The following is an 11006-nucleotide window of genomic DNA, read 5'->3' as shown; positions in this document are numbered from 1 at the left end:
AAACAATTTTTAATTACTTGTAGTGTAATGCTAATTTTGAAAATATTAAAAACTACATACATTTGTTCTTTTAATTTAAAACAAACTTTACACTAAAGAGTAATGAAAAGATTGTTTAAATAATAGGTGAAGTTAGTAAAAATTGTGTTTACATTACTAAGGTGTTTTCAACGGCATAAATATTGCTGCTCAGAAAGCATTCTGGGTACCATGTCTGCTATTGCAATAGAGAATTTGATTTCCTTTTTTTGTCTTAAATATGCTATTTTAAATCTAACAATAAGTATATTTCTGCAAAAAATTAAAAGAATGGAATCAAAACGCTCGTTTCAAGTCTAAAAAACTATTTTCGAACATATGAGGATGTTCAAAAGATATTTGAAGTACATTCAGAGAATCTGGGAGTCGCTATCTTGTCACGCACGAAAATCATCTATAGGTCTCTAGTAAAAAAAAACTCTTACAATACCACATTGTTTACAGTCTTATGACATCACAAGACTGTTAAAAGAGAGTCAATCAATTAAGAGTTTGTGATCATGTGAACTTGGCTTGGTAAAAAATATTTGGTGAGTTATAGAAAATTTATTATGTGATATGAAGTAATAATTAAAAATAATAACCTTTAAGGATTACTCCAGCCCAAATGATATTTTTAGTTCAAATTCCCTATTGTGTCTCAGAGGTTGATTGTTGACGCAATATGACAGCAATTATAAAATAAATTTTATGAAAATATTTTATGTAACGGTTACAAAATGAAGTTTGTTTACAACTAGCAGTGCTTTTTTCTTTTATAATGATAAATAATGAAAAACTTACGGACGTCCGAGAAGTTTTTGTCATTGGTTGACACAAAATACACTGAGACACAATAAATAGCACACATGGGGCCCTGTCACTTTAATACCCTAACTTCCTAGTAGCCACCGGTGTCGTTGGAGTCCCCCAGTAGTAAGGTGTGCCCAATTTAATAGAAGAATCATAAGTCCACCACCGTGGGGGCCCGCCGCTGAGCGCGCCTGAGTGCATCCTCGCGCTTCACCGCCACGCGGAGGCGGGACGCCTTCAGCTGCCTGGAAGTGAAGCAAACACATGGTGAGTGTGTATATCCTACATCAATTTTATCTCCTCTAAACAATATGAACAGCGAAACCGCCGCGTCAAGTTACGACGTCCATTTTTCACATAAGCTACAGGGTGTTTCTTAATGCACCACAATATTTTTTTTACCACAATTTAGCCCTTGTAGATTGTAGAAATGTCATCTGATGATGTTGCAGTCTAAGATGATAGCGGGCTACCCTGTTAGGGAGTATGGTAGTCATACCCCTAATCGGTTTCTACGCGACATCGCACCGGAACACTAAATCGCTTAGCGGCACGTCTTTGTCAGTAGGACGGTAATCAAACCAGACCAGACCAGACCAGAGAAAATTCAGAAATTATAATTCAAACCCTGGACCTTCTACTTAAATTCACAGCGCTCACTGTTGCGCCAGGGAGGTCGGCGAATATTAATTATTTAATTTGACATTGAATTTGTTTTAATATTACTTTTTACCAAAGGTGCCTTTGGACTCATTAAGTGAAAGGCATTGGGAGAAGAATGTTCAAAATTGCCAATAGATGGTTCTCATTGTTACATTAAAATTTTCAACCAGCCAATAACAAGAATTGTTGTTAAGATCTCAGAATGGTAACTATTCAAAAGAAAATAACCTAAAAAATTACCTCTGTCGAATCCTTTCCTCTGTCTCCGGGGTGGGTTCCCTTTTAGTTACTGCTGCATCGCGGATCATGTTTCTCAGTTTTTGCAGACAATCAGCCAAATTCAGCTGCTGAGTTCTAGTTACGTCAGAGCGTAAAATAAGGTAGCCCTCCTTAGTTAGTTTGTTACTGTGCTGTGAAATAAAATATACACCCATATTACCAAGCATCCATTAATAGTAATTATTGGTAGCATAAATGGCAAGAGGGGACTGACAATGGTGCCAATTCTGTTAAATAAATAAATAAAATAATAATACTACAATACACACATTGCCATCTAGCCCCAAATTAAGCGTAACTTGTGTTATGGATACTAAGATAGCTGATAAATAATTATATTATGAATATAATACATGTTCATCACACAAACATGTGTCACTGCTCACTGCACCAAACGGCTGTCGAAAATGTTTACCATTTGAGTAGAACAGAATAATATGTCCATAAAAGTACAGTATCTTACTTCATCAAATCAACCCATTACCAACCCACTACACTATTTGAGCACAAAAGATCCTGGAGGGTCGAAGTGCATCCGCTGAAGCGGGCCTCACTACAAGAACCCACTACAGGGCATGAGTCTCCTCTCATAATGAGATGCGTTAAGGCCAAAGTCCGCCTCAGTGGTCAAAATTGAATTTGTAAGGTTTACATGCCTGTAAGAATATCATGGAGAACCCTCAAGCTAGTAGGTTTGCTTAGGATTATTTCTTTCACTGTTAAGCAAGGTCAATTTGAAATTGCTTAAATTAAAAAATCACATCTCTGGAGAAGTTAGAGTAGCGTGCCAGGCACCAAACCACTAGGCTATCGCAGCACATCAGTATCAGCAAAATCTTAAATAATATTTTAAATCTTACTTCAGAGAATGCTACCTTATTAATTCAGAGATATTCATAGCACAAACCTTCTGTATTACAAATGGAACTTGACGAACATCTGTCAAACTATTTGAGGATATACAGGTTAATACCTCAGGTTTTATATCAAACTTTTTGTGATAATGTGTATTCAGGGAATTACTGCTGCTATTCTTATTTCAGAAAAGAAGCTTCTTACTTACCAGTTCAATCATTTTATCTCTAATCTCAGCTGGGATCCAGTCAGCTTCGCTAAGCTTGAATCTTAAGTCCACTTTTGTGTGTACCTGAAGATTTCAATAATAATATAAACTTTATTTATATTGCAGAAAAGAGCTGTACGGTCAATATATAAACTTAAATCACGCGAATCCCTCCGTGAGAAGTTTAAAGAAATAGGCATACTTACTGTAGCTTCACAATATATTTATAACAATATAGTATTTGTAAGACAACATATTAGTATTTATAAACAAAAAGTGGACATAAACAGTCGACTTACAAGAAATGGTCATAAATTAGTGTTATCTGCATATCGTCTGCGTAAGGTACAGGGATCATTTGTGGGATTGAGTATACGCTTTTATAATATGATTCCTAAGGTGATTTTGGACCTGCCAATGCACAAGTTTAAAGAATTTGTTAAAACACACTTATTACAGCGAGGTTACTATACAATTGATGAATTTTTTAATGACAAGGTTGCTTGGAAGCTTCCGGCTCCGCTTTCAGCTCACACAAGATAGAAAAATGAATGTTAAAATGCAAAATGTAAATTGTTGATGTTGGAAAAGAGCAACTGCTGAGTTTCTTGCCGGCTTCTTCTCGGTAGAATCTGCCTTCCGAACCGGTGGTAGAATCACTACAAACAGACAGACTTGACGTTTCAAAAGTGCTTATATTAGGCCTACTTGAAATAAATAAATTTTGAATTTGAATTTTTTGAATTTTTATAAATTTAAGTACCATAATACAAGCAACAAATTGAAGTAAATAGCAATGACAAAAGTAAACTTCTGACTCTTTGATATGTCTGTAATGTTTACTGCAACTGTCTCTAATGTTGAATGCATGCAAGGAATTCTAGTCTGTCCTTAGAAAACAAGTTCCTACTCTATTAGACAGTAACTAAGACATAGTGAACACATAGAATCCAAGCATAGAGCTCAGTATTCAACTCCAACATTAAGATTATACAAAGAACACAGAATCATATCCTGAAATAAGTTTCCAAATCACATAGTTCCTATGACTACTAGAAATCTATGAACAACTTAAAATTACAACAACAACAAGTAAGAGGAACCAATGAGATGAGAACCAACCAATACCTAGTAGGATATGACATAAAATAGAGTTCAGACAGATTTTTCTCAGATCACAAATTTACCCACTCAAATGTACAGTATTTTCATTCCATTTGAAATGTTCTTGGTAGTTGTGTGTGAACAACAAGTATCATATCATATCATAACACTTGTGGCAACGGGCAGATTTGCCAGGAAGTTATGCCAAATTCATTTTAATACCAACCTTATTCACATTTTGTCCACCAGGTCCTGAGCTTGCACTGTATTTAATCTCTAGTTTCTCCATAGGAATATAGCCCGAAAATTTCTCATTAGGATTTGGTGTCTGAAAGAAGATATTATAAACATCAAAATATGGGCACATGAATTTTTCAAAATAGGTTTAACTATGTTTGAATGAGTAGATAGATAACTTAACGTGGGCATAACATGCCCGTTATCTAATCATTAAAAAGGGAGGATACTTTTTGTCATGTGGAAACAATATATACTCACGAAAGAAGGCGTAGACAGTTTTAAAGAGCTATTCGGATACAGAGTCTCCAAGGAAATTGCACTTTTATAAGCCATAGATCTTTGCAATAGTGTGGAGTAGTTCCCACACTGCGCGATCATCCGCATCACCTGCATGCGGAGAGGTATTAGGGCCATTTTTATGATTTATATTATTCCCGAAAAGCAGATTTTTATAAGATAAAAATCAAATTCATTTTCCAATTTCCACAGTCAATAACTTTACAACCTTACTTTTTTTTCTTTTTTTGTCTCAAAGCGATTTTTGACATTGACAGAAGATGGTTGGTTGTTTTTTCGATTTATCTTTTTTCAGTTGAGCAAGGATCGATAATCATGCAGCCTATATTTGTTACGTAGTGTTTATATTCTCTTTGTTAGATAGTCTTAGTGATTTTATACTCTTTGATTTTATAACCATTTAAACCATTGATTAAATATGTTACTAATAGCTCTCAGTTGATAGCTAACCTTAGAATCTAGAACGTAATTTAACCTTTTTACCCACTATTCGCCGACTCTTTTAACTTTTAGATGTACACATAAATTTAATGTTTTATACAAGCTGTATGTAATTAATTAAATTCTGATAAAGTTAAATTATGTATTAGGCTGCTATTTGTAATTAATTCATTACTATGCTACGATCAAGCCTGATGTAGTGACCATGCAGCCTACGGTAAATTTTGCATCCCTGGCAGACGCCAATTCACTGTTCATTTAGGATTAATATACTCCAGACTCGTAGAATTTTGTGGTAGTAATATAAAATAGCAAGCTGGAAGAACATTTTAGATATTTACAGATTACAGTGCATATTAGAAACGAGGAAGCAAAGTTGTATTATGAAGAGAAAGTCATTAGGATCATTCAGAGATAGGTACACTAATTAAATAAAAAAACCCGTCTTTTACCTTTCTGTTTAATCCGAGAATCGGGCTTAATTCAATTTTAATTCGCCTTATGAAAAATGTTAATGTTCAAATCGCCACGAGTTTCACGCTCTGAATGGTTTAATTAGGAGCGCCGCCGTTCCAGTCGGTGGCGCCCTCTCTCGTTTCTACGAGACTATTTAGACAATAATTTCATCACAGTTGACGCGCTTTATAATGGTTAACAGTACTTTTCACTCACTGTTACTTTGTGGGTTTAGATGATTTAAAAATAACTTTTTCTGTTTTCATCATATCGACCCATTAACGGACCACTACAGGGCACGGGTCTCCTTCTACAATGAGAAGGGGTTAAGGCCGTAGTCCACCACGCTGGCCCAGTGCAGATACCTTTGAGAACATTTTGGAGCACCCTTAGGCATACAGGTTTCCTCACGATGTTTTTCTTTACCGTTAAAGCAAGTGATATTTTAATTACTTAGAACGCATATAACATGGAAAGTTAGAGGTGCGTACTAGGATTCGAACTCGGCCCACTGAAAGTGAAGCTAAAGTACTACCCACTGGCCTAATACCTACATTAGTTAATTAATGTCCGCTAATTATATCACTAACATGTGGTAATAAATAACCGTTAAAACCGGCTGTTTTTTGTGATCCCTGATGCACTGGGATACACGTCTATTTCAACTCCGGGTTGGTACTGAGAGTATCTGTTATTTAGGATGAAGGTATAAACCATAAACATCATACTTATTATGGTCATGTGGATTCTATATTAAGGTCTGATACTTTGGGGAAATTCATGAGACATTGGCTTACATAGCTCAAAAAAAATGCCTTCGTGCAGTATTTGGTAGCTCTAAGACTGATTCATGGAAACCTCATTTAAAAAAAAATGCGGTTGATGCAGATAGCGGTTTGATTTAAAAATAAATGGAATTATTCAAAAAGCAAGGAACTCAATGGTAGAACTACAGGAATTCCAGAAAGGTTGGTTTTGGACACATTTCCTAGAACTGCTTCTTATTTAAAGAGTAGTCATTCGATGGGTATAATAATATTTAATTTGTTGCCTAGCAATATCCAAAAATGGCCTCTTAAACGTTTTAAGCCTGCACTCAAAAAGTGGCTCTAAATTTATTTGTTTTACTCCATCCGAGAATTTTCGTGATCTTAAAATAATGACATAAAATATATATATATTGTTAGTAGGATCGATATATTATATTGTATATTTTGTTATTCGGTATACTTATAATTTGAATTAAAGATTTTAAACTAAGATTTTCGTGGTTAATCAACATTTCTTAAGTACATATAGTTCAACGGGTACATACCACGATAATATTTTGGATTTGTCGATATTTCGACTCAGTTGCATGGATCGTGGTCACAATATAATTGGAATGTTTTGTTAATGTTTTATTTTAAATTTTTAATTAAATTGATGATATTAGTTAAACATGATATTGTATTTGATAAGATGTTGTATGGATAGAAATTATCAAGTATACTCATGGAATGTACTTATCATTTTATTAATTTTTTTGTTCGCCAGAAATGGTGGGATGCATGGTAATGTATTCACAAGAAATAAATAAATATTGTCGTCTTACCACCTCGTGTGAGTTATAGACGTAACAAATTAACCTGCCGATGTAACCACCACCAGCACACGTAACTGAGTGCGTTGCATTGCGCCTGCTAAAGACCAATCAATTAAATGCCTGTCATCCAATTTCCCAAGGCGTGAAAACATGCAACGCTCAGATGCAGCGAATTTCATGCAACCTGCGATACGCACATTCCGAGCTGTCCCCCCATGCATAACTGATATCGTACCGGGTGATGATTGATTTCTCACAAACGCGACAAATGTCTGTGCAACAAACCGCACCACACCTTCCCAATTTCTCGACCATAAACATTCGAATTAGTTTTTTTTCAAACAGTTTTACATCATACTCGTATACCTCATCATCATACCTGCTTCTTCAATAGCCTAAAACATTCCACAGCTGGACAAAGGCAAATGGGTTTGCCTATGATCACCACGTTGGCAAGACGGGTTTTTTTTTCCACACAGGAGGGGAAATCCTCATGGACACCCGCACCTTTAGGTAGTGCCGGACTTTTACCGGCTTAAACCCCCCCTGTCACCTCGTTACCGTGTACCCGCCTTTCGGCCTAAAACACGACAACGATATTGAAAATTTTTCATGGACTTGTTTTTCTTCTCTTTTCTTCTTTCTCCTTTTCCTGTATAATAGTCTCTTTATATATTATAATACTTTGCGACAGACCTTACTTACCTCCTTAGTCGTTCACTTTTGACAGAGTGGTCGTGGTTGACGATGGTACATTTTCTTTGGCTACAGCAGCCCCCGCGATGCGCCTCCCCTGGACAACAAGTCGTTCCATGGAGTGCTTATTCCTAGTTATGTTTCCAAAGAACTTGAGGATTCGTATCTGCACAGTCGCCGATAACCTCTCTTTGACTTTTAATTCCTCCAGGACCGACACGTTAGTCCGAAAAGCTGTCCAAGGGATCCGCAACAGTCGCCGCCAGCACCACATTTCTAGTGCATCGAATCTGCGACGGTCTTTCAAGCGCACTGTCCATGTTTCTGCGCCATACAGAAAAATTGGGAAGACCAAAATTCTCATCAGATGGTAGTAGTGGCACTGATGACGCTGATACCCGGTCTCCGTTATATTTTTTAAGTCGCCTCGTACGAAACCCACAGAAAATGGAGGTGCAACTTAATTCTGACACGGCAGCAATACCTCCTTAATTAACATAATATTTGAAAAAAAATCATACTGGGCACAGCGTACCACCATCGTTCTGCCACCGTAAACGAGCCGTGGGAATACGCGTTGACAAAACAGACGAGTGTTTTCATTTACACTACGTTAAACTGTTACGTACGTGAGAATTATAGTGAAAGGCAACACTGAGAAAATTTAAGTAGACTTGTCCTTTGTCTTATAGGTATTCTTAACTATTTTCTTCTTTGATAACTAGAAAAGATAAGGATCTTAAACTTTTTTCTCAACTCAATAACTCAAAAAAGTTCTTGCCAACTCTGCTATTTTGATTTGTGATGTTACAGCAGGTCGCTATACTAATATCTACTATAGTAAAATATTATGATGTCATCTACTGAGACACAATAAAATTTAAATAGCAAAGACTAGTAGAGCTGGAGTTTAGTTAGTTTAAGTCCTTAGTTTCTGCTTATTTCTGATTCTCGTTAAAATTAAATTTTCCCGCGGTGGGTAACAATAACATAACATATCGGTCCTGTTGACCGAATTTGAGGCTGTTTCACATGCTGTCTAGCATACTCTGTGTCTCTGTGTCTGGCATACTCACCTGTTATACTAATAGTGCAATTTTATTTTTGTTTCATACCTCGAAGTCAGGTTGTCTCGAAGCGCAGATCCGTTTGGTGTGGTAGCAACTAAATATAATAACGAGAACCAGTTACAATCTTTGAAGCGATCAATGTGATGCATAAATCGTATTTTTTTTAACTTGACTTACATTTCTGATTGTTGTTATACGTTTTGAATATTTGCCAGGTACAGTTCTACGAAAAAGTTAGACCCCGCTGACAGATTGCCATCATACTAAGTAAAGTCATAGTCAAAGACAAAAATATCTTTATTCAAGTAGCTACTTATCATGCGGAAAATTATGGTAGTTAGTATTATATATTATGGTAGTTAGTAGTATAGATGAAGACTATAACTATATTCGGAAACTTAAAACTAAAGCTACGAGGGTTCCAAACGCGCCCTGGGCCTAAGAAGAAGCCCACACAAACTAGGCTGGGTGTTCTTGTTTGCTAGCACCATCTCACATTGTTATTTAAAATTATCAGGAGACCAACCTGGTTAGAGCAATAATCCACACCCAAGCTTTTTTATCGGTGACTAAATCTTTTAAACTATTATAAGTATTAACTGGATCGAGTGAACACACTATCCCCGTTTTATAAGTTGAGAGGGCGCCACCACTAGAACAGTCAGAATTACAGAATAAGAGAGCAGAACGTTTCGGCTGACACTGCATCCCTGGGATTTATACACTTAGCAATCAAAAAGGCAAATATTTCCTCCCAGAATTTCGCTCTCCTCAGGTTAGTTATTTTGGGCACTGGCATCCCGTGTAAGATAGCTCTATTTTCGGAAGGCACATCTTTTAAATAAATAGGTACTTTCCGATTAATATTGAAGTATTATTCTATTCCTCTGCTACTGGACAAGGTTTGAGTAAACCAGTTACTAACTTGGTTAGATAGCAAGATCGAAATCTAAAGAGTGAGCGAGTTCGCTTCTCGCCAGTGGAAGACTCGCAAGTCAAGACGCGCCTCGTTAACCCGAATGTACGGAATTCGGAAAGCAATCGCGTGCGCGCGCACTGACGGACGCACGGACGGACATTATCATAATTGATGAAAGCAGCGGAACCGCCCGAGCTGAGTGGCCACCGTGCTACAGTCTACGACAACTATTCAGATTAATTTTCTAAGATAATAACTCATTTGGAAGATATCTTAAATCCCACATACAACGAACTGTTGCCAGTTTGAAAAAGTAGTTCCAAAAATTCGATTCGATTCGGCAAATTTCATATGTAGTTTTGTTGTTCTTTTCTTTCTTTATGTACTTTTTGTGGTGTGCAATAAAAGTATATTAATTCATTCATTCCCTTCAATTCGAACTAAAAGTTGAATTGTTCATTTTGTTAAGGTAAAGGATACAGGTAGTGCACGTGCATCATATTCCTAGATAATTGCACGATCATAACGATAATTTAATCTAGATAAATGATAGTGTTTTTGTGATGGAATAGAACTGATGGAACCGTCCCTAGGCTGCCGAATGACGTCCAGCTGACGTCAGAAGCCGCTGCACAAAAGCAGCATAGTAGGCATCGTTGCAGCCTCCGAAAGTCTACTGTGGAACATAGGGCTCTAACAAAAAGCGCCTACACACCCCGGCCGCAGCCTTTCTCGTGCTAAATCAAAGTCAAGAATATATTTATTTAAGTAATCCATCCATTACCCATAGACGACTCCATGCACATTACGTAAGAAAATGTACATGGTAGTGAGATGGCGATAACTAAATTCGTAAGGTTAAAGCTGAAGTTACGAGGGTTCCCAACGTGACTAAGGCCTCCCGTCTTCATGTTGGCAGTCCATCGTGCTGTGATCTCCACTCAAGGCTGGACAGCATTTGGTTAACTTAGTCAGGTTTTCTCATCGTGAAAACTTCAATGTCTGAAAACGAAAATTTCTACCAGTGCGTCCTTCCGGTCCTCATTTATGGGTGCTGGAACATGGACAATTACAAACAGACTCATGCAAGAACTGAAGGCTGGTTTCCGTGAAGGAGAAAATTAGAAACTGAAAGTTTAAAAACCAATGTTACTGACATAGTCCAAGCCAAGCCATGCCCTCAGCAAGCTGAAATGGCACTGTGCAGAACATGCCTGTCGTAGGCATGATGGTCTTTGGAACACGGAAGTCCTAGAATGGCGAGGCAGAAAATCCTGGTATTTAGAAACTCCTTCAAGCCATTTAATCGCTAGAGACTTGAGAACACATCGAAATCACGAATAAATTAACACGGAATTTTAA

At 37.0% G+C, this 11006-nt stretch overlaps 1 protein-coding gene across 1 annotated transcript; it reads right to left on the bottom strand.

Moving 5' to 3' along the window:
• Positions 1–238: 238 nt before the first annotated feature.
• On the bottom strand, positions 239–4695 carry LOC120629386 (peptidyl-tRNA hydrolase ICT1, mitochondrial). Its single transcript, XM_039898318.1, has 5 exons — positions 4439–4695; positions 4167–4268; positions 2837–2920; positions 1735–1904; positions 239–1076 (listed from the first exon to the last, which is right to left on the bottom strand). Exons 1-5 carry the CDS (start codon positions 4592–4594, stop codon positions 983–985), a joined length of 606 nt encoding a protein of 201 aa, XP_039754252.1. The 5' UTR covers positions 4595–4695; the 3' UTR covers positions 239–982.
• Between the last annotated feature and the right edge of the window lie 6311 nt (positions 4696–11006).

The sequence above is a fragment of the Pararge aegeria genome, chromosome 14 (genome assembly GCF_905163445.1).
Source record: "Pararge aegeria chromosome 14, ilParAegt1.1, whole genome shotgun sequence".
NCBI lineage: Eukaryota > Metazoa > Arthropoda > Insecta > Lepidoptera > Nymphalidae > Pararge > Pararge aegeria.
Note: the sequence above shows the minus strand (reverse complement) of the source record. Positions and strands in the feature narration are given on the sequence as shown.

Coding starts and splice junctions, on each gene's coding strand:
- LOC120629386 (XM_039898318.1), bottom strand. CDS start 4,594: ATGGCCCTAATACCTCTCCGCATGCAGGTGATGCGGATGATCGCGCAG. Junction 1,905..2,836: donor GAGATAAAATGATTGAACTG/GTAAGTAAGAAG, acceptor TTTATTTCACAG/CACAGTAACAAACTAACTAA. Junction 1,077..1,734: donor GAGGAAAGGATTCGACAGAG/GTAATTTTTTAG, acceptor CTTCACTTCCAG/GCAGCTGAAGGCGTCCCGCC.